Consider the following 24,669-nt stretch of genomic DNA (forward strand, 5'->3'; position numbering starts at 1 on the left):
AGGAGGTGAGGAGAGAGAACAAGAGGAGTATGCTATTTTAATTCTCTCATTGTCTCCCTCTATCTTGTCATCCAGGTTCTCCAGCCCCTCCTAAATCCCTCCCATGCCAGTCCCTTTCCTTTATCCCTTTAATCTTATTCGTGCTCTTCACTATCTCCTCCTTCCATTCTCACTTGTTTCTCTTCTATCTCCTCCCCCCTCTTTGTTTGTTGTCCCCATCAACTCTATCAGTCCCTCCTCATTCTCTCTCCTTTCTCCTGTCTTCAACTTCCCTCCCTCTCTCCTTCGCTCTCTCCCTCGCCACTTTTCCTAATCTCCCATCTCCATAAACTCCCTATTCTCTCTCTCTGCCGCTCCCATATCCCTCACATTCCAATATTTTTCATCCCATATCCTATCTCATTTCCTCCTCCTCTCGCATTTCAATCTCTCTCCCTTTCTCCGACACAAAATCACTCCCATCTCTCCTGGGCACTCAGTCTCACTCTACTCAAGTCTCTTTCCCTCCTGCATTTCCCTGACAAATACACACACTTACACCTCCACCGTCCTACACACACACAACACACAGGCACAGAAACTTACACACACACACTGCCCCATTATCGACACACACACAGCTCCAACCCCTAAACACTCATCTATGTCTGAACACCTACAGTTGAAGTTGGAGGTTTACATACACTTAGGTTGGAGTCATTAAAACTAGTTTTTTAACCACTCCACATACACTAAGTTGACTGTGTCTTTAAACAGCTTGGAAAATTCCAGAAAATTATGTCATGGCTTTAGAAGCTTCTGATAGGCCAATAGACATCATTTGAGTCAATTGGAGGTGTACCTGTGGATGTATTTCAAGGCCTACTTTCAAACAGTGGCTCTTTGCTTGACATCATGGAAAAATCAAAAGAAATCAGCCAAAACCTCAGAAAAAGAATTGTAGACCTCCACAAGTCTGCTTCATCCTTGGGAGCAATTTCCAAATGCCTGAAGGTACCACGTCCATCTGAACAAATAATAGTATGCAAGTATAAACACCATGGGACTATGCAGCTGTCATACTGCTCAGGAAGGAGACGCGTTCAGTCTCCTTTAGATGAATGTACTTTGGTGCGAAAAGTGCAAATCAATCATAGAACAACAGCAAAGGACCTTGTGAAGATGCTGGAGGAAACAGGTACAAAAGTATCTATATCCACAGTAAAATGAGTCCTATATCGACATAACCTGAAAGGCCGCTCAGCAAGGAAGAAGCCACTGCTCTAAAACCGCCATAAAAAACCTAGACTACAGTTTTCAACTGCACATGGGGACAAAGATCGTACTTTTTGGAGAAATGCCCTCTGGTGCACTTCACAAAATAGATGGCATCATGACGATGGAAAATTACGTGGATATATTGAAGCAACATCTCAAGACATCAGTCAGGAAGTTAAAGCTTGGTCGCAAATGGGTCTTCCAAATGGACAATGAGCCCAAGCATACTTCCAAAGTTGTGTCAAAATGGCTTAAGGACAACAAAGTCAAGATATTGGAGTGGCCGTCACAAAGACCTGACCTCAATCCTGTAGAAAATTTGTGGGCAGAACTGAAAAAGCGGGTGTGAGCAAGGGGGCCTACAAACTTGCTCTGTCAAGCAGGAAGGGGCCAAAATTCACCCCACTTATTGTGGGAAGTTTGTGGAAGGCTACCCGAAATGTTTGACCCAAGTTAAACAATTTAAAGGCAATGCTACCAAATACCAATTGAGTGTATGTGAACTTGTGACCCACTGGGAATAAAGAGGTGATCCTAACTGACCTAAGACAGGGGATTTTTACTAGGATTAAATGCCAGGAATTGTGAAAAACAGAGTTTAAATGAATTTGGCTAAGGTGTATGTAAACTTCCGACTTCAACTGTATATCATGTGATCTTAGTATCAACTTGTTGGAAGGACACCATTTCTCTTAGTAGTAGCCCATTAACAGTAATCCAACTCTGCCAGTCCTAATGCCAATGGCTCAATACAAACATATTCACATCAGAGAGAGAGAGAAAGACAAAGAAATATATGAACTCATATGCATTAAGGTTGACGGATTCACTAGCTCCTCTCTATGCTGTCCATTAGCCTGTTGTGGCACTGATGGATAAAGTCTGCGTCTCAAATGGCACCCTATTCCCTATATAGTGCACTACTCTTGACCAATGGCAGTAAATAGGGTGCCATTTGCGAGTACAGAAGCATTACCATGGGACACACATATGTGTCTCATGAGTAGATAATTGACAGATGAAGCGTGTAATGGTAATGGTAATGGTAATGTTGTTCTCAGAACTGAATGGAGCCAGAGACCTTTAATAGATCCCCTGTAGACAGCTAATGTCTAGTGCTACAGATTGGTCCCATTAGTGCAGATCCTACTAGATCCATATGACCACACAACCAATCAGACGAGGTTAGTCTGCTGTAGGCCAATAGAGATGAAGCTTAGAGGTCAAAGGTGAGGGTGTTTTGACAAGACACATGATAAAACTCGTTTCAGAAGTGATGCTCTTTACTCATAAAATCTCTTAGTTTCCACCATCAATAAAGTGGCCCTATAGTCATAGAAACAGCTTTGGCACAAACTCTGGCATTAGCTCCCAGTGATGAACAGTTCGTTGAGCTGCCCTATATGACCTTGTCTAGCTATCTGCTTCGCTCTGCTGCTTATGGATGAGAGCATTAGGCATGTCAGCCAGGTAAAGTAATGATATGATAATTAAATGGGCTTCTGGGCACATCACCACCTCTGAGAGTAGGTCTATTTCTCATACATTCATCATCAACCCTGCTGCCCAGAAGGATGAAGTCATATGCTGCACCTCTTCACTCATATCTATGAATTCCTCTTAGTTCTCAATGTTATTAAACAACAGAAAATGGGTTTGCACACCTCCTAGGCTAAAGAGGTCTGGACTATTAACAAGCTTCATTTATATGCATGCAGCAGTGTTTTGACATTATAACAGGTCAGGCAGGTGTAGGCCTAATTATTCAAACGCCTCTTTTGAGTTACTTGATAACACATTCTCTTCAGCAATTACGTCCTGGCCAAGAGGTTGAGATGGTTATGCAAAAACATGCAGAAAGGAGAGGAGGTAAAGTGGAGTGGTTTCTATTCAGGAAAGAGTGAGAGAGCGGGAAAGAGAGGTGGGAGAGAAAAAAAAGAGACCCTCAACTGTTCAACAAAAGACCTGAACCTATGAGTGTCATCAGTGTTTGCAACAGAAGCACAATGCAGCTGAATGTTAATGCTATAGTAGCCTCCACTCTATTCTGCAGGAGAGCTAGTGTATTGTGAGCAGAGTGGAGCTAGATGACTGAATGTTAATGCAAGTGTAGAGTGCCTGATGTTGGCACAGAGAGGGACGCCGTTCCTGAGCCCTATTCAAACACACATATACTGGGTAGAAGAGTAGGCTCTACACACGTACGTGCACATGCACACACACACTAGAGAAGAGGGTCATTGGGTATTAGGAACAGTAGAGCTTTTGTCCCAACTGGAATTCCTCTTCACATCCGTTGGTGCTGGTTGTCAGTTGACCACCATCGTCATGGTGACTAAATGGGGTTAGATGTAGCAGAAAAAAGTTTGTTAATTTCAGGGATCTCAGACAGAGTGGAATGGCTGGCCCTGGTTCAAGGACAGAGGGATTTACACAGACACAAGTCCAGGGGGGAGTGCTCTTTCTGGGCATGGCCAAGACTGTTAGGCCCTAACACAAGGATCTCCATGAACACTGACACTCAGCCATGGTCGAGGTTAGAGTGCTACTTGCAATGGAGAGGAACATGGAAGGGGGGGCAAGAGGAGAACAACAGAGGGAAGAGAAACTTGGGTCCACACACGCACAAACTAAACGTTTCTCCTAGTTGAACTCCCTGGGCAGTAGCGTGTCCAACATCTTATTTTTGGCTCTGTCCAGTGACTGTTGACTCTGATAAACTAGCACCATTATATTTCACTCCCCCATCTCAAACTGCAGCCATTTTATTCCAATCTCCCAACTCACACTGAGGCCATTAAATTGCCCTCCACTCCCACGCCATTCTCCCTCTGCCTTCGCTCTCTGTGTTAATGATAGGACAAGACAGACCCACACCTCACACACACAGACAGACTCACACCTCACACACAAAGACAGACGCATGCACACACACCTCCAAAACACCCTTGGATTAACTTGTCATTTTAAACTACTGTGCCTATTTTCTGGCCCAAACTCCTGCAGAAATCAATGTGGAATATGGAGGCTGAAAAGCCATTAAAAGCAGAGTGATGCCACCAATGGTGAATACAACCCAGGAATCTGTAATCACTGACATTCTCCATTCAGTCTATATATCAAGTGTGATTGCAGGCCCTAATGGGTGCTTTACTGTGGACTCTAATGGTGAGGTGGAAATGAGTATTATGTATGTATCTGTTTATGAGCTGGTGTAAGCAGTTGGCCCGGGACGTCTATGCAAAGCAGCAGATGCAGCCGTGAATCTCCTTTCACACTGAGGAAGGATCTATGAAATATAGAGCTTTAGATTATACTCTGTAGACAGAGTGCTTCTCCGGGAGTTCAAAAGAGGCTCTCTGGAGTTTTACTGAGAGAAAAGAGAGACAGTTGTGTGTCACAAACATTTGAACCCAAGGATTCAGAAGCCAGCTACAACGGGTTCATATAGACCAATCTGTAATGGCAGATTAATTGTTCTGTACCAAGCAGTTCCTGTTCAGTTTAATGATGATCTACACGCTAAAAGGCTACATTCCTTCATTGCCATTTGAGAATAACTTAGATGAGTGGCGATCACCATTCAAACACATAGGCGAAGCAATGAGAACAGATATTGTAGATTAGCTCACACACACACACACACGCACACACACACACACACACACACACGCCTTAGGTTTTCCCACACCTCTAACCACCCAGAGATGATCTTTAATCAGTGATTTCCAGCAGGGCTGTTCATGTGCTGACAGGCTAGTCATGTAGCAGGCTAATGCATTATGTCAGTCTGCCTGCATGCATCCGCTGTGTCTCTGCTTAGATGTAATTGGCTGTCTGACAGTCCTCTATGGACCTGTAGGCCACTGATTACACTGATGGGGTTGGTGGCAGGAACCGTAATGTGACCAAATACATGTTGTGACAGAACAAATCAGTTGGACGGGCATTTGATTTCCAGAGGAGGCCTGTTTTTTCATGGGACCTCCTATGTGTGCACGGGCTTGCACTCATTTTTTAAATGGGGATTTTAGTAAAGACCACAGTCAGCTCATGAGTCTTAAATTAGGGGAAGCTTACAATTTATCCTACCGTTTCTACCGATCTGCATGCCAGTTCTGAATATTTATAAATGCACATTTTTGTGGAACAGTTACATTTCAATAATAACATTTTAGTTTCTCAAAATCATTGTCACATGGTTAATTATAAAAATCTGAAGTAAAATGATACAAATCTAAAAGTTAAAATTCAATTATGGCTAGAGCACTAGCCACTGCTATACATTAGCCACTATACACTAGCCACTGCTACACATTGATACACTGTGATCCATTGGCGGCTAAATAAATGATTGTCTAGAACTCAGTGATACCCTATAGACTAATGCAGCAGTAGGCCTATAACCTCCATCACCAACTAAGTCAAATACATAGGCCTAAAGCCAACAAATAAAAAAAAGTAGAAAATATACTGATGAAAGTTCTGGTTCTTTTAATCGCATTAATCTCTCTTCTCGGCCTGTCTGCCTCCCTTTCTAGCTGTCTTGACTTGAGCTATTGCTAGTGAAGTTCAACATTGTACCAAATTATCACAGGGTCCGGCCCGAAGCCGTCGCTAACAAACTCTCAACAGTGTATCAACTAGCCTATTCCGGGACCTCGGAGCTTCCTGCGCCAGTGCGCTCGGGACAAAAAGCACGTTTTTTATGAAATCATCAGATCATCATATTGTGCTCTTTCACACAGAGGCTTGGTGATTATTGAGGTCAGGAGTGTTGGAAAGATTTTTCAAATACTGAGGAACAATCTTTCACAGTGGATGTTAAGACAATCAGAAAGAAGACATTGCCAAATGGGCACTTATGGAGGCATTCTGGAGACAGACCATATCTTCAACAGCCCCCCCCCCTCTTCTTGATGCAACATTTTAAAATTATACTCAAAACACATTATCTTCACACGTATTTTAGATGCTTTCACTGACAGCCGCTACTCAATCAGCTAGACCTATTGCCACGCGTAAATAACCAAATTGTGGGCTTCCCAAACACACTTGTGATTTGAAACAATCCACAGCTATTTTTAATAAAGACGCTAATGATCATCTGTGGCTAAGTCATGCTCCCTGTTGAAGTATTTTATTTGGATGGGCTAGGCCCCCTAAGGCACTCCCATAATATCGACCCTGGTGTGGTTACTGAAGCAGCAAAGTCCCACTAACCGCAAACCAGATGGGATGGCGTATCGCTGCTGAATGCTGTAGTAGCCATGCTGGTTAAGTGTTCCTTTGAATTCTAAATAAATCACAGACATTGTCACCAGCAAAGCACCCCCACACCATCACAACTCCTTCTCCATTCTTCATGGTGGGAACCACACTCACAGAGATCATCCGTTCACCTACTTTGTGTCTCACCAAGACACGGCGGTTGGAACCAAAAATCTCAAATTTGGACTCATCAGACCAAAGGACAGATTTCCACCGGTCTAATGGCCATTGCTCGTGTTTCTTGGCCCAAGCAAGTCTCTTCTTCTTATTGGTGTTCTTTAGTAGTGGTTTCTTTGCAGCAATTAGACCATGAAGGCCTGATTCATGCGGTCTCCTCTGAACAGTTGATGTTGTGATGTGTCTGATACTTGAACTCTGTAAAGCATTTATTTGGGCTGCAATTTAAGAGGCTGGTAACTCTGATGAACTTATCCTCTGCAGCAGAGGTAACTCTGGGTCTTCCTTTCCTGTGGTGGTCCTCATGAGAGCCAATTTCATCATAGAGCTTGATGGTTTTTGTGACTGCACTTGAAGAAACTTTGAAAGTTCTTGACATTTTCCAGACTGACTCACCTTCATGTCATAAAGTAATGGCAGACTATCATTTCTCTTTGCTTTTTTGAGCTGTTCTTGGCATAATATAGACTTGGTCTTTTACCAAATAGGGCTATCTTCTGTATACCACCCCTACCTTGTCACAACACAACTGATTGGCTCAAATGCATTAAGAAGGAAAGAAATTCCACAAATTAACTTTAAAGAGAGGCACACTTGTTAATTGAAATGCATTCCAGAAGCTGGTTGAGAGAATGCCAATAGTGTGCAAAGCTGTCATCAAGGCAAAGGGTGGCTACTACAAGAATCTCAAATATAAAATATATTTTGATTTGTTTAACACTTTCTTGGTTACTCCATAATTCCATATGTGTTATTTCATAGTTTTGATGTCATCACTCTATTATTCTACAATGTAGAAAATTGTACAAATAAAGAAAAACCCTTGAATGAGTAGGTGTGTCCAAACTTTTGACTGGTACTGTATTTGTATATGTGAGGGGGAGTGGTAAACAAAGGAAGTCACTGTAGTTCGTTCCTCTTCAAGGAATGCTGCAGGATAACCTTGAGGAGGACACTTGGTTTTGTTGTGAAGGGAATGTAAATTAATGTAAATTACATGTAAATCTGTCTGTCCATCCTCAACTTTACCCTGCACTTTAGAGATGGCTACCCTATGTAGAGTGAATAGTCATTGAACACTGGTCACTTTACTAATGTTTACATACTGTTTTACTTTATAGGTATACACACTGTATTCTAGACTTATCCTCTGTAACTACTTTCTATTCACATACTGTCTATACATACCATTAACACATGTATGTGTAGATACGTATAGATGGCATTTGGATTAGTGTTACAGTGCTATTTGGGTTGTTAATTGGTTTCGTTCCGAACATCTCTTGACTTCTTTATAAAAAAACTTTTTTTTCTTTTCTTTTTTTTAAATTATTTGTGTACTTGTTTGACATTTTACTGCATTGTTAGGCGCTAATAACATAAACATTTAGCTAAACTGTGTACACGACCAATGAACTTTCATTTGACAAACATTGAATCCTTATTCAAATGCACATTGGATGCTGAAATAGGAGTAAGGTTTGGGACTGGGGGCATGAAACAGAGCTTTGGCAGAAAGTGGATGTGAATGGGAGCCATAATGAAGATGTTTTCAGAGCCTTTGTGCGCTATACTCTACATGAAGTCACAGGCATAATCCCCACTGCATTTCTGAATTCCTGGATATTTTTTGGAATGTAAATATTTTATGACAATCTCCATTTGAAAATGTTTATGTTGAAAGTCCACAGTTTACTATGAAGGGAGGTGTTGAGTATTCAAACACACACAGAGCGTGCCAAAACAAAAGCCTTTGATGGTGGTAATCAGACAAAGCATGCCATGTCTTCAGAAATCCACAAAGCCAGTTGAAAGCTCCCTCCCTCCCTCCCAACACACTGTGTCATTAGTCTACTAAGACAATTCAATGGCTAAACTTTTTTTTTAAATGTCCCTTCGTAGTAGATTTGAAATATCTTTCCCCCATTCTGTGAATTAATATTACTGTTAAGACACTGTCTCCAACTTTCCATCTAACAGAGAACACTTCATCTACAGCTCTCTGCATGTCTCATACTATTTCACATTCACAAACTTCTCATTCTGATATTAGACTGCTGAAGGTCAGGGAGTTATACTGTGTGTATTATTGCTTTAGTGTGTGTGTATGTGTTTGGTGCTTGGGCATGCTGAGGGTGTCTCTGGTCTCCAGTGTGTTTGTGTGTGTGCCTGGGACGTCTGTGCCCCCGGGCTGTTCTCCTGCTGTGACAAGGCAAAGGGGGGGGTCAAACACACACCCCGCCCCCAACCCCCTCCGACAACGTACACCCAAACACAGATTTGTGAGGAAAAAGAAAACGCTGCTGTGCCGAATGGGCTTTAATGTTATTTCTGCTTCCTGAATTACAGAGCCCTCCCCCTCCCTCGCTCTGCCTCGGGGCTCGACTCCAGACTACTGCTATCCCTCTCACTGTCTCTCGCTCTTACTATCCCCTCTCACTCACTTCTATCTATTCCATCCTCTTCTGGCTCCCATTTCACCCTGCCTCTCTATCTCAGCATCACTCTCTCTCTCTATCCCTCTCCTTCTATTGATCTCAAATCCCCCTTAGCCTCTCATGCCTTTTATTCCAATTGTTTCTATTGCACTTTATTCAATTCAAGGGTCTTTCTTGGCATGGGAAACATGTGTTAACATTGCCAAAGCAAGATAGGTAGATAATATACAAAAGTGAAATAAACAATACAAATTAACAGTAAACATTACACATAGAGAAGTTTATTCTCTATCTTCCCATGCTCTTCCTAGATTACATCACAATACGTTTTTCTGCCAGCTTTACTATACTGCCAAATTTTTTCCAGCTTTTCTTTATATCTGAAAGATATTGCCGGTATCAAAGCCCAAACTTTTATTTCCAGCAAACAACGTAGTAATCATTTTGGTAAAGTTCTGCCTATATTTAACAAATTACAAGTCGTATGATATGTTACGAATTGTAATTCGTACAATATGTTATGAATTTGCAATACGTATGAATTCCACATTTTTTCTGGCTAACCTTAGTTAGGTGGCTAAGGTTAGCTAGGCTAGGTGTTAGGTTTAGGGGTTAGGAGTTAGGTTAAAGGGTTAAGGTTAGGGGGAGGGTTAGCTAAAAAGTAAAGTAGTTGAAAAGTATATGAAAAGTAGCAAGAAGTTGCAAAGTTGCTAAAATACAAAAGTTGTCTGTGATGAGATTCGAACACGGAACCTTTGGGCGGCTAGGCGTTGACATTTTATGCCCACCCATTCACGCGCCTTTCGTTTTTACCTTAAGTAACCTTCTGTCTTATGTAACCATACCAAACGTAACATTTCATACTCAATTGAGTGTCCTGGATTCTTGGTTTGATCATTCATGGAAATAAAACTGAAAACATAGACGGAGAACAAGCTATCGGATGAAAAATACCGGAGCTTTGGCGCAGGTATAGCTGAGTGGCGCTAGCGAAAGTGTAAATCATAGTCCATAGATGCTGATAAGTGATTGTCCTGTGTCCCATTGTGTCATAGCTCCGCGGCTCTGACACCACCATCTGCGGGGGATGCATAGCACCTCCCCACAGGTCCCAACCAACGCGTCTCAGGTATGTATCCTCTATTCATTTGAATGTGTTGACAGTTGGAGAAATTGTTTGAGCTGTGCTAAAAATTCTAAAAAGTATGAAAGCTAACGGTCCAATATTCCACTGTTGTGCATACGTGTACACATTTTGGTAAAAAGTATGATAAACCCTTAATGCCACTTGGCAAAAAATAAAATAAATGCTCCCACTTTTTATTATTTTTATTTATATTTCTACAAATCAATCAAATCAAAGTATCAATATAAAATCGTCCAAAATAATATTTAGATATGTAACTGTATTGACTTTTTCCCTCACCACTATTTTATATTGCTACATTGCATTGTTCGCCACTTTGTCACTTCCCCCTCCAAAAACCCATTACCCAATGAATAAATAGAAAAAAAACATCTCTGTGGCTGTCTAACAAATGGCCTAAATCAGACTGCAGGAATGAAACAATGGAAGGATAAAACTATGAGAGCAGGCTAGATGTAATTATCAGACACGTCAGAGGCAGGTAACCCAAACAGCATTCTAACTCCATGAGATGGGGAGTGTAGAGAGGAAGAAGGGAGTGTGGGATGACTTCAAGTGGCTTAAAACGGATGTTGTGTGCCTTATCTGTCATCTGCAGCACCTCTGCTCTTATTCTCGAGAGAGGCAAAGTCAGAGGGTTGGGGGGGGCATAGATTGTGTGTTTGTGTCTGTGTGTATGCCTGTGGGTGTGTGTTATGCAGTTTAATTTCCCCCTCCTCTTCCTTAGCTAAGAGGGATAATAAACCCTGAGCTTCTCCTCTCCTCTCTGCGTGCTGCAATCTGTCTTGATGGCAGACCTCTACACGGTTACCACCTGATGGATCCTGACTCTGGCCTATATCAGGATGGCCATGGAGGTCTGGGAGATGTGTATTGAGGCACATGTGCATGTTAACTTCCTCTGCAGGAACAACAAGCTAGCTTCTTGCTTCTGACTTAAAGTTTACAAAGTTGGCTTGGATTGCAATTGGTAGCAAAGTATTGAATCCTAGTGAGCAATGTTGGATGCTCGTACAATGGTGCCTTGTGACTGTGAAACCATTAGCATGTAGCCATGTTAGTGTATAGCTAGCGCATAGCTAGCAGGTAGCTGGTGTGTAGCTAGCGGGTTGTTACTATGTAGTGTGTAGCTCCTTACCTGCGGTGGTGAGGCAGTGTTCCTCGTCACTGTTGTCCTGACAGTTGTCCTGTCCGTTACACAGGAAACTGCGGTCCACACAGTGCCCGTTACGACACTTGAAGCGGGCCTCCAGGCACACCAGCGGGTTACCTGCTGTGAGAGGACCACAACACAGCTCAGAGGTTAGAGGTCTGGGGATAGAGGTCAGGGGTTAGGTATGTGATAAACAAACTGTAGGCATTCTTTTGTTTCATTTTTATAACCACCAGCTCCTTAAACTGAAGAGCTAGAGAAACCTCAAACCTTTAACACGGTCCAATTTATCAATTTATCAAAGAAATATCAAGAGGGAATTAATGAAAAAATTAAATGCATCACACTGCATCGAGAGATACAGTAAAACCTTTTGATCTCGGTTTTTGATTAGATACACAAATCCAACTAGCATGAGAGACCTCAGAACACTTCTGATTCCTCTTTGCACTCTTGTGCTGCTTGGCCTTTGTTCCAAGCCTGAGCAGAATGAGGCTGAATTATCTTGTAAGAATATCCAGACAATTAGGCAGTAGAGACATAGTGGTCGGTTCTCAGAGCGCGGCGTTCGTAGCACAGAGCACGTGGAAGGAGTGCAGTTCCATTTAAATGGCTAGATTAGATGTGCATCAGCGTGGGGGCCTGCAGGCTAGGCACAGTGTCTCTGACAATGGAGAGTGATTGGCTCGTTAGAAGCTGCTCTGCCGAGATGGAGAGAAACAGGAACAGAGGGAGGGAGCCATGTGAGCCCACTCCCAAATCCACCACTTCTGTATACTACAGCTAAAGCTGAGGACCAACCTGTGTTTTAACCACAGTGTATGTGGTTAAATAGAGAGTGGCTTCCATGACATACTGTACATTAAGGTCATGATGGGGTATTATGCCAGGGTTAGTATGGGATGGGAGGTGGTTGCTGTGGGATACTCACTGCATTTCTTCTCGTCGCTCCCGTCAGGACAGTCGCTGAAGCCATTGCAACGGAACCGCCCGATAATACAGTGTATCCCGTTGGCACAGGCAAAGAACGTCGGAGCACACTTGGACTTTATCTTGGCTGTGGGGAGGAGAGGAGAGGAGTGGGGGAGAGAGCGAGGGAGAGGATGTTATTAGGATGATGCAGAAATGACTATGGATGGATGATGTTGCAGTTGTAAATGTCTCATAATAGAGTTGAGCTGTGGGGAAAAGAGGGAAATATGAGAAAGAAGAAAGAATGAGAAGAAGGGAAAGAAGTAGAGGGAGAGAAAGGGAAGGAAGGGGAGAGAGGGATGAAGAACAGGACAGTGAGAGAGGGGGAGACAAGGAGTGAGAGGCGAGTGGGAGGGATAGAGGGATGTGGGTCCTACCAGACAATCACTGTATATTACAGGCTGCTGCTCACATTTCATTCATGGCCTTAAAGGATCCTTTTTATTGACATTCTGGCAATGGTGAGTTCTAATACATAATGTTACAAATGTAGTTATGTTATACTAAAGGTCAGTGAATGTATCAGTTCTACTTGTCCTGCAGTACTTCTTTGCACTTTCTCTATAGACCTACCCCCCACCTTAAGAGCTACAGGTTGGAAACAGAATGGAAAGTAGTTAGGAAGGAGAGCAGACAGAAAGCAGACAGAGACAAAGAGAGAACAAAGTGGAGGGAAGCGTTAGTATAGATCCACCATCGATCAATATAACGGAGGGTAGACGGAGGGAGGGCCAGATCTCAGTGGCTAGCCAGGAGATTGACGAGCCTCCACCCCTATGGGGGTGGGGGTGTGTGGGTGGAGGGGTGTGTTTAACCTCAGCAGCACCTAACTTTAGCTGCCTGCTTTAGACACATTGATCCCCTCTCTGGAGGAAAACACTGTGGAGAAAGTAGCTACACCAGGCAGAGGACAGACAGGGAGACTTGTGGGGAGAAGTCAGACCAGAAAGAACTAGGTTACTTTGGATGCTTTTCAGTCCAGAGCAGAAAATTACTTTCCAGGGCCTGGATAGGCATTTTGAGAAGTGCATTGGATTTGCCTAGACCCAGGGAGTCTGTCCCATAGTGTGACCCAAGCTTGCTATGGCAAGATGAGTCCATCTGGGACACTCTGCCGTGCAAATCAAAGAACCTCAGCGCATTTTCTAGATTAGAAATCCACTATCTGGTGGGGGGGACGGGACGGGAAGGAGAAGAGAGAGAGCTAAAACCACTTATCCTTCAGAACTTTTACTTCTTAATCTGTACTTTATAATTTATTCAACATTCAAAGTTTAATTCCCTCTGGAAAATGTATGCAAAACAAAAGCTTAGTAAATCAGACGCTATAGGAAGAGATCTAACCTTCTGTAGGTGGCATAGTCAACTCAGCAGTCAGTTGAGCAACCACCAGTAACCAGTTAGCCACTAGTATGTGGGCACAGACACTGCATACATAACCGGCGGCTCTAGTAAAACCCAGCATTACAAAGCAAGGCCTCAACCCTCTGAATCACTGACACAGGAAAGGGGTGTAGTGAGTGGGTACAAAGTATATCTCTAAGCCAGCCAACACCCAAACATCTCCCTGTGTTTTCGCCACTTTGAATAACAAAGAGAATTATTATTGGCCTGTCCATGGCTTGGCACTGCGCCATTTAAAATGCCAGGGGCACACATTTCTCCCCCTACAATCCATTGTGGTAGGCTGATTTATGAGCTTTTTCAAGCTGCAGCGATTATGTGTGGAAGAAGGAGGGGTACGCAGAGCACCCGCATACTCTCTCCTCTCCTCTATGAAATGCAATCCCTCAACACTGGAGCGTCTGGTCTGCCTGTGTGTGTGTGTGCGTGTGCACGTTTGTGTGTGTGTGTGTGTGTGTGTGTACAGCCTTTGTTTACAGCCACAGCGGAGGCCCTGAGTGCTTAAAGCCCAATCTGCATGGATGGTATATCACATTCATTAAACTCTGCGGAGAAAAAAGACATGGCTCTGAGTTGTTGTTTTTCTTCATATTTTCTCACTCTCTCTCACTTTGATGTGGAAAACAATCAAAACAGATTGCATCTGTTTCTCACATATCATGTTTTTCTTCCATTTATTTTGGTCTCCTAAAAAAGTGAAAAATCGAGGGAAGATTGGTTTGTGGCTACATGGATCTGAAGTCTCAATCCACTTCTTTTGTCTGCTCCTTTCCTTCATCATCTACTCATACAAAGGACAGGAGACGAGGATGCACCCCTGGAGAGGGGCCCCTTTCCTTTTTCCCTTTATCCCGGACCCGGGGTGCATCCTCGTCAGTAGTCCAACTAAATGTATTCAACTGAAATGTGTCTTCCACATTTAACCCAAGCCTTAATCAACATCCACATCTTTGGCTTCCAGGGAAACCTTCCGGTTACTGGCCCAATGCTCTTCCGCCCCTTGCCCTGTCATGGCTACCTTTCCTCCTTCTCCCCCAGAAACCCAGTAGCACCAGTATGGATACCCACTGTCTGATCCAAGCTTATATTGTCAGAATTAGTTTTAAAAAATTGCATTAATGGTAATTTCAAGGCAGTTGCACAGAAACTGGATTGGTGGGGGTGTGTGGGTGGAGGGGTGTGGAAGGGGGAAGTTAATGTGCTTATAGCTGCATTCACATCTCATTGGGGTCACCTCGTCCTTCACAGGCAGAGCAGAGCACAGCTCTCAGGACATAAAAAACCAATCAAAGTTAATTAGAGAAGCTACATAGTTTTGGGTAAAAGAGGGGGAGCGGAGAGAGGAGAGGCTTTACGAAACAAAAATCAGACCCTGTTATTAACTGTCCCTGGTTTATTCCTCTGTGAAGGTGTTTTCTTTGTTTTTGTTGCCCGGAATCCCTTGCTCTCCACCTCTCTAAATTTAAGTACTTTCTTGTTTCTTTTCCAGAGCATTGTCCTTCAACCTCCCCCACTCTCTCCCCCCACTCTTCCACCACTCCTATCACGCGCTCCCTCTTAGTTGAACTTCTCTAATTCTGGGCCAAGTTTTCCCCCTTCTCCTCTGAGCCTAAATAGAGGTTGTTTACAAAAAACAGCCACATTTTTTTTTGTATGGCTTCCAAAGTCAGTGGGGGTGTTCAGCTCAGCTGTACAAAATAAAACGAATGCGCCTGCAGTCAAGTAAGGCCAATACCAAATCAAATCAAATTTTATTTGTCACATACACATGGTTAGCAGATGTTAATGCGAGTGTAGCGAAATGCTTGTGCTTCTAGTTCCGACAATGCAGTAATAACCAACAAGTAATCTAACTAACAATTCCAAAACTACTGTCTTATACACAGTGTAAGGGGATAAATAATATGTACATAAGGATATATGAATGAGTGATGGTACAGAGCAGCATAGGCAGGATACAGTAGATGGTATCGAGTACAGTATATACATGAGGTGAGTATGTAAACAAAGTGGCATAGTTAAAGTGGCTAGTGATACATGTATTACATAAGGATGCAGTCGATGATATAGAGTACAGTATATACGTATGCATATGAGATGAATAATGTAGGGTAAGTAACATACCAGCAGGAAAATAAAATTGAAGCTTATTTACTGCATTTCTACGCAATTTAAAAACTCAAAAATTACATTTCGAGAACAGCAAAAAATAAGCTAAATTTACTTCAGACGTTATTACCTTGTTGCTGTAGCTTCATTTACAGTGCATTCGGAAAGTATTCAGGCCCCTTGACTTTTTCCACATGTTGCTATGTTACAGCCTTATTATGGGGTATTGTGTGTAGATTGAGGGAAAACATCTATTTAAAGCATTTTAGAATAAGGCTGTAACATAACAACATGTGGAAAAAGTCAAGGGGCCTGAATACTTTCCGAATGCACTGTGAATGAAGCTATATATATATATATATATATATATATATATATATATATATATATATATATATATATACAACATAAATACTTTATTTACATAGGTATTCAGACCCTTTGCTATGAGACTCGAAATTGAACTCAGGTGCATCCTGTTTCCATTGATCATCCTTGAGATGTTTCTACAACTTGATTGGAGTCCACCTGTGGTAAAAACACTGCTATGCACTAGCTACATAAGCACTGTGATTAAAACTCTAGCTTAGTTTCATGTCAAGTCAAACAGCAGTTACAGTACCTAGCCCAAGTCATCTACACAGGGGTGGGAAACTCCAGTCCTCGATTGGTGTCACACTTTTTCGCCATCCCCAGCAAACACAGCTGATTAATCAATTTGCATTGTAAACTGAAGATCATGATTATGTGATTATTGGAGTCAGGTGTGTTAGCTGGGGCAAAAAAGGCACTCGAGGACTGGAATAACAGCCATCATTACCTGCCAAATGATGCCGCTGGCGCAAAGGCACACACCCACGCACCCACACTTGATGGGTGAGTGCTTTTCCTTTCAAATCCTTCCTAAACCTTACACTAGAGAACATTCTTAATTGCAAATATGTTTGCCATAAAAGCATCTAAGCAGCGAAGAGCATGATAGTTTTAGCTTTAATGAAATACTTTAGATTTTTTTCCTAACAGCATCCCTCCAACCTTCTCCTCTCCTCTCCTTCCGCAGCCAATACTTTCCCTCTTTATTTTCTTTCCCCCTCAGCCCCTCCTTCCTTCCTTCTCTCCCTCGCTCCATAAGAAAATAAGTCTCTGAGCACAGGTGGACCAGGTCGTGATGAGCATGCATGAGCGAGAGTGAGGAGTGACATGGAGCGGAGGGGAATAAAAGGAGAGAGAGAGAGAGAAAAGAGAGGAGAGAGAGAGAAAAGAGAGGAGAGAGAGAGAAAAGAGAGAGAGAGAGAAAAGAGAGAGAGAGAGAGAGAGAGAGAGAGAGAGAGAGAGAGAGAGAGAGAGAGAGAGAGGAAAAGGCTGAGGAGTTGAAAGGATATTCTCTGACCTTGCCTGTGCGTTTGTGTGGGAAGGAAAATCGATGGGTAATGGAGTCTGGGTGAAAGCAAGGAGGGCACACAGAGACAGAGGCAGTCTGCTAGGAGGTTGGGAGATCAAACTAATCAATCTGGCTCCTTCAGAGTCCTGGCCCAGTCTGATGCTGTACAATGCAATAAACATCTGAGGGAGAACAATGTACAGTAGGTTGGCACTAAAGAGCAGCCTTCGGCCTTGCTCTCTCTTGGCCCTGAAACATTAATGGAACTTTTCGATCACGCCCAGGCCAGCAACGTTCAGGCGATATTACCAACATGTGTAGAAGGGGAGCAGTGACTCCTGGACACTGTATGTCTTTGCAATGATTTTAAATCAGTCTACGTCATAAACTGTCAAGGCACTATGTGCAACCTTCTGTCAAGAAAAGTGTGTGCTATATCAAATATGTGGCGCCGAAGGAGATGGCTGCTGTTTTACAATCCCGTAACCAATTGTGCTATTGTGTATGTTTTGTCGTGTTATTTGTAACTTATTTTGTACATAATATTTCTGCCACCGTGTCTTATGACCGAAAAGAGCTTATTGATATCAGGGCAGCGATTACTCACCCCGTACTGGAGACATTCTTCTTCCTCAACAAGTCGGGCGGGAAGGATTTACTCCAGACACGTGACAAGGCCCTCATCCCCATCATTCGCAGGAAGAAAAAATGTATCGTGGACGACGGTCTGGGTGCCTTGTAAGGATCCGTTGCCAAAAGGGTAATCTACCTTTTCCATCTTTCCTATTAGCCAACGTACAATCAATCAATCAATAATAAAATCGATGAACTATGAGCACATATATCCTACCAACGGGACAATAAAAAACGATAATATCTTATGCTTCACCGAGTCGTGGCTGAATGACGACATGAATAACATACAGTTGGTGGGTTTTATTTTTTTTCTCGGCAGGATAGAACAGCAGCCTCTGTGAAGACAAGGGGTGATGGCCTATGCATATTTGTAAACAGCCGGTGCACGAAATCTAAGGAAGTCTCGAGGTTTTGTTCGCCTGAGGTAGAGTAGCTCATGATAAGCTGTAGATCTCACTATTTACCAAGAGAGTTTACATCTATATTTTTCGTAGCTGTCTATATACCACCGCAGACTGGTGCTGGCACCAAAATCGCACTCAATGAGCTGTATACGGCCATAAGCAAACAGGAAAACGCTCATCCAGAGGCGGCGCTCCTAGTGGCCGGGGACTTTAATGCAGGGAAACTCAAATCAGTTTAACCTAATTTCTATCAGCATGTTAAATGTGTAACCAGAGAAAAAAAAACTCTTGACCACCTTTACTCCAGACACAGAGACGCATACAAATCCCCGAGCTGACAAGGTACAAATCTATCGTTCTGCCCCTGAACAGGCAGTTAACCAACTGTTCCTAGGCCGTCATTGAAAATAAGAATTTGTTCTTAACTGACTTGCCTAGTTAAATAAAGGTAAAATATATATATTTTTTAATTACAAGCAAAAAATAAAGCAGTAAGCACCAGTGACCCGCTCAACAAGAAAGTGGTCAGATGAAGCAGATGCTAAGCTACAGGACTGTTTTGCAAGCACAGACTGGAATATGTTCCGGGATTCTTCTGATGGCATTGAGGAGTACACCACATCTGTCGCTGGCTTCATCAATAAGCGCATCGATGACGTCATCCCCACAGTGACCGTACGTACATACGCCAACCAGAAGCCAATGAATCATACTACACCGGCTACAACACTCGTCGGATGTGGCAGGGCTTGCAAACTATTATAGACTACAATGGGAAGCACAGCCACAAGCTACCCAGTGACACAAACCTACCAGTCAAGCTAAATTACTTATATGCTCACTTCAAAGTAAGTAGCACTGAAACATGTATGAGTGCACCAGCTGTTCCAGACGACTGTGTGATCACGCTGTCCATAGCTTAAAACCTCTTAAAGCTCCCCTGAATTATTTCAACATTTTGTTACATTTTGTTATTTCAACGTCCTGCTACTCATGCCAGGAATATAGTATATGCATAGGATTAGTATGTGTGGATAGAAAACACTCTGAAGTTTCTAAAACTGGTTAAATAATGTCTGTGACTATAACAGAACGTGAACAGCAAGCGAAATCCCAAGAAAAACCTGGTCACAAAAACCACAGAAAAGTATTCATCCGCCAGTCTCTGAATTGTTTATTGCAAGCAAAAATAGATAATGGTGAGGTTGCAGTTCCTACAACTTCCACACGATGTCGCCAGTACTGGCATTTTAATTGGTTTAAATCCTTTGTGGAATAATAAATAGGTCCTTCCTTTCGTCCAGTAAACAGGAAGAGACTTATGGAAGAGAGAAAAAGGACCACGATTTCAAGAGTAGCTGCTATTGAATACAGATCGCCCAGTGATCAATTTGATCGATTATTAACGTTTACAAATACCTAAAGTTGGGTTACAAAAGTAGTTTGAAGTGTTTTGTCAAAGAATATAGGCAACTTATTTAATTTTTAAAAATGACGTTACGTTTTGGAACAGAGCTTTTGGATGGATCAGACGGGCTATATAAATTGACATTTTGGGTATACATGGACGGATTTAATCATGAAAAAGACCCAATTGTGATGTTTATGGGACATATAGGAGTGCCAACAAAGAAGCTCGTCAAAGGTAATGAATGTTTTATATTTTATTTCTGCGTTTTGTGAAGCGCCGGCTACGCTAATTCTTTTGTTTACGTCCCCTTCAGGTATTTCGGGGTGTTGCATGCTATCAGATAATAGCTTCTCATGCTTTCGCCGAAAAGCATTTTAAAAATCTGACATGTTGGCTAGATTCACAACAAGTGTAGCTTTAATTCAGTACCCTGCATGTGTGTTTTAATTAAAGTTTGAGTTTTATCGAGTACTATTAGCATTTGGCATTGCGCACTTCCATTTCCTGTTGACTAGGTGGGACGCTAGCGTCTTCTTAAAGCACTGTTGGTTTAAGGGCTTGTAAATATGCATTTCACTGTAAGGTTTACACCTGTTGTATTCAGCGGATGTGACAAATTTGATTTGATGAAAAAATGTTGAATTCATATTCCTTTAGAAAGCTGGCTGTGACTGGCACAGCGGTCTAAGGCAATGTATCTCAGTGCGAGAGGCGTCACTATAGTACGTGGTTCGAATCCAGGCTGTATCAAATCCGGCCGCCGTGATTGGGAGTCCCATAGGGCAGCGCACAATCAGCCCAGCATCGTCCAGATATCCCTCTGGGAAAGGCCTTCCCCTCTGGGATTTACTGATGGCCACTCATTTTTTACACCTCCTACTTTTCTGCCTCTATATATTCTCATCTCTGCCTATTTCTCACTCTCCCTCACTCTGTCCTTTGTATGTACTGTGTATATCTCTACGTCCTCTCTTCTTCTCTCACCATCCTCCTTCTCTCCCACCTCTCCGTGCCCCCTTCACTAAGGCTGGGGGTTAATCTCAACTATAAGGGCCAGGTCCAGTAAACCCAGTCACCCCCTTATCTCATCTCTTCTTGCAACCCAGGCAATACATAAAACACACATACAGTACCAGTGAAAGTTTGGACAACTCATTCCAGGGTTTTTATTTATTTAGACTATTTTTTACATTGTTGAATAATACATTGTTGAATAAGACATCAACACTATGAAATAACACATATGGAATCATGTAGTAACCAAAAAAGTGCTAAACAAATCTACATATTTGATATTTGAGATTCTTCCAAGTAGCCACCCTTTGCCTTGATGACAGCTTTGTACATTCTTGGCATTCTCTCAACCAGCTTCAGGCAGTAGTCATCTGTAATGCATTTCAATTAACAGGTGTGCCTTTTTTTTCATTTGTGGAATTTCTTTCCTTCTTAATGCGTTTAAGCCAATCAGTTGTGTTGTGGCAAGATAGGGGTGGTATACAGAAGATAGCCCTATTTGGTAAAAGACCAAGTCCATATTATAGCAAGAATAGCACAAATAAGCAAAGAGAAATGACAGTCCATCATTACTTTAAGACATGAAGGTCAGTCAATCTAGAAAATTTAAAGCACTATGATGAAATTGGCTCTCATGAGGACCGCCACAGGAAACGAAGACCCAGAGTTACCTCTGCTGCAGAGGATAAGTTCATTAGAATTACCAGCCTCAGAAATTGCAGCCCAAATAAATGCTTCAGAGTTCAAGTAACAGACAAATCTTAACATCAACTGTTCAGAGGAGACTCCGCGAATCAGGCCTTCATGGTCGAATTTCTGCAAGAAACCACTACTAAAGAATACCAATAAGAAGAGACTTGCTTGGGCCAAGAAACACGAGCAATGAACATTAGACAGTTGGAAATCTGTCCTTTGGTCTGATGAGTTCAAATTTGAGATTCAGTGTAGGTGAATGGATGATCTCTGCATGTGTGGTTCCCACCGTGAAGAATGGAGGAGGTGTGATGGTGTGGGGGTGCTTTGCTGGTGACACTGTTGAGGATTTATTTAGAATTCAAGGCACACTTAACCAGCATGGCTACCACATCATTCTGCAGCGATATGCCATCCCATCTGGTTTGCGCTTAGTGGGACTATCATTTGTTTTTCAACAGGACAATGACCCAACACACTTCCAAGCTGTGAAAGGGCAACTTAACCATGAAGGAGAGTTATGGTGTGCTGCATAAGATGACCTGGCGTCCACAATCACCCAACCTCAACCCAATTGAGATAGTTCGGGATGAATTGGACCGCAGAGTAAAGGAAAAGTAGCCAACAAGTCTTCAGCCTATGTGGGAACTCCTTCAATACCGTTGGAAAAGCATTCCAGGGGAAGCTGGTTGAGAGAATGCCGAGTGTGCAAAGCCGTCGTTAAGGCATAGGGTGGCTACTTTGAAGAAATACACGTTTTTGGTTACTACATGGTTCCGTATGTGTTATTTCATCATTTTGATGTCTTCACTATTATTCTACAATGTAGAAAATAGTAAAAATAAAGAAAAACCCTTGAATGAGTAGGTGTGTCCAAACTTTTGACTGGTACTGTACATGCACATGCATAAACTTGCAGATGTTTGCATGCACGTATGCAGACATATACTACCAAACTACCGAGACATGCACAAAATCTCACTTAACCCAGTACACACACATGCTGCCAAAACACAGAATCCCTGAAGTTCTGTAATATACATGTTTTCATTCAACACACGCTTTGTGAAGGAAAAGGTAGTTCATGAGTTAAGTTTTAGAGGGCATTGACTTTGCACTGGCTTTGGAATACAGTAAAACAATAACACATGTAATTACAAGTGTAATGTAATAAGACATTTCAAGGGTATGTTTTATTTCCATGCTTTGAGAAGAGAAGTAAACTGAGATATAGATTTTTTTTCTGTGTGCTGTAGAATGCTATTTTAAAGTTAGTGCCAGTATTTACATGATTCTGGCTGACCCTATATCAGAGATGAGTTAGAAAACACACACACAGAGAGACAGAGAAAGAGAAGTGCCCTCAGCTCTATCAGGAAGAACAGATGGAAAGAGAAGCAGAGAGAATTCAGAGAGAAATCAGATAAGTAGAGAGGAATCAGAGAGAGACCAGAGAAGCAGAGAGAAATCAGAGAAATCAGATAAGTAGAGAGGAATCAGAGACCAGAGATAAATCAGATAAGCAGAGAGGAATCAGAGAGAATGAGCAGAGAAGCAGAGAGAAATCAGAGCAACAGCAGAAGCAGAGAAGCAGTGGGAAATCAGAGCAACAGCAGAAGCAGAGAAGCAGAGATGAATCAGAGACAGCAGAGAGAAATCAGAGACAGCAGAGAAATACAGGCCAGATTGGTATGACTCTCTGAGATGAACTTTTCAACAGGTTGTTGTGGAGATAGAATGCAAGGAAAAGGATAGCCTGGGGCAACATAAGCACCACATTTCATTTTTTTATGGTCGAGGTGTGTGTGTCACCGTGTGTTTGATCTATCATAGTGTATCTGAGGTGTGTGTACTACATTAGCTGGACGTGTTTACTTCTGACTGTCTGTGTGTGTGTGTGTGTGTGTGTGTACTGTATATATATTTTTGAGTGTGTGGTTGTGTGTGTGAGTTTTGTGTCAAGAGCTACGTCATCATGCAACAGATGCAGCAGCCTACACTCGGATTTGTTTTTATTAAATCCTTTTCATTAAATCGTTTTTAATCTTAACTAAAAGGTTGTAATGCTATTGATTCCCCAACACGGTTAGCCTTTACAACTGGGACCGCACGTTTGTGTTCCGGACTCCAGTTAAGTAGCATTCAGTTGCTAGCAATCATGAAAATGGAGCACGTTAATGCTAGCAGTGCTAGCCCACCGGTGTGTCTATCCTCAGCTGGGCACAAATGGTTCAGGTTCGAGATGATTTCCACACAAGATAAAGATAAGGTGGAACTGGAAAATGGACAGGGAATTGTCTGCTCTAAATGCACGACCATCAAGAATCTTAGGGAAGTGATCCTCTGGCTGTTAAATTGGCTGTGAGAACAGGAAAACCTGCTTTCTATGTACACTGACCTTGCTGTAACCCAGGCAAACTGAATCTCAGTTTTTAATGCCTCCTATACCAAAGCTGTTGATGAGTCGGGGGGCGTTGATATGTCCCAATCCAACGGACAGATGTAAAGCTCAACTATGCGGCCCATCGGAGAACACTCACAAGGCGTAGGAGATCGGGGAGGCAGTCTGGACACCCATCTATCCGAGAAGATCCGATCCTGCTATCAAAAAGCTTTTCCCCACTTGAGACGAACCTATCAGCCCCGGGAGTCAGCACGGATCCTGGGTGTATACCAAAAGCCTGCGGCTGCCCAGTGGCACCCTCCTCCACGGCCACTACAGTACAGCAGGATGTTTCCCCATTGGATTCCATCATTACCACCATCATTGTGGGCAGCTTGATGGTGAGAGATTTTGGCCTGCCTACGGTCTGTGGACCAACCAAGGTTCACTGTCACCCAGGAGCCCGTGTCCATGATATCAACTCTCTTGTGCCTATGGTCTGGCCATCTACTCCAATATTGACACCATCATCACCAATGTAGGTTTCAACAACCTTTGTTTTAGGCAATATGAGGAACTAAGGGAGGACTACAATGTTTTTAAAGACCCTGGATAGCACAGGAAAGATAATAATTATCTCTGGCCCCCTCCCGTGCTACCAAAGGGATTCCTAACATTTCAGTCGACTCTTTGCCCTAAACATGTACCTGAAGAAACTTTGCAAAGGCATGAATGTCATATTTTTGTGACAACTTTGATTTGTTTGGCAGCAACCAGCACTTTATAAAAGACAAGAGATTCACCTTAACCACAGGGTTT

The 24,669-nt window shown here is 42.6% G+C and overlaps 1 protein-coding gene across 1 annotated transcript in view; it reads right to left on the reverse strand.

The window, feature by feature from the left end:
- The window catches only part of LOC139382343 (low-density lipoprotein receptor class A domain-containing protein 3-like), a 138,752-nt gene that overhangs the window by 41,190 nt on the left and 72,893 nt on the right, over positions 1–24,669 (reverse strand). The window contains exons 3-4 of the mRNA XM_071126313.1: positions 12,375–12,500; positions 11,429–11,563 (exon numbers count right to left, since the gene is read on the reverse strand). Of these exons, the coding sequence (XP_070982414.1) occupies positions 11,429–11,563; positions 12,375–12,500 (261 nt within the window). The remainder of the gene's footprint in view (positions 1–11,428; positions 11,564–12,374; positions 12,501–24,669) is intronic.

This window comes from Oncorhynchus clarkii, chromosome 2, assembly GCF_045791955.1.
Source record: "Oncorhynchus clarkii lewisi isolate Uvic-CL-2024 chromosome 2, UVic_Ocla_1.0, whole genome shotgun sequence".
NCBI classification, from domain to species: Eukaryota; Metazoa; Chordata; class Actinopteri; order Salmoniformes; family Salmonidae; genus Oncorhynchus; species Oncorhynchus clarkii.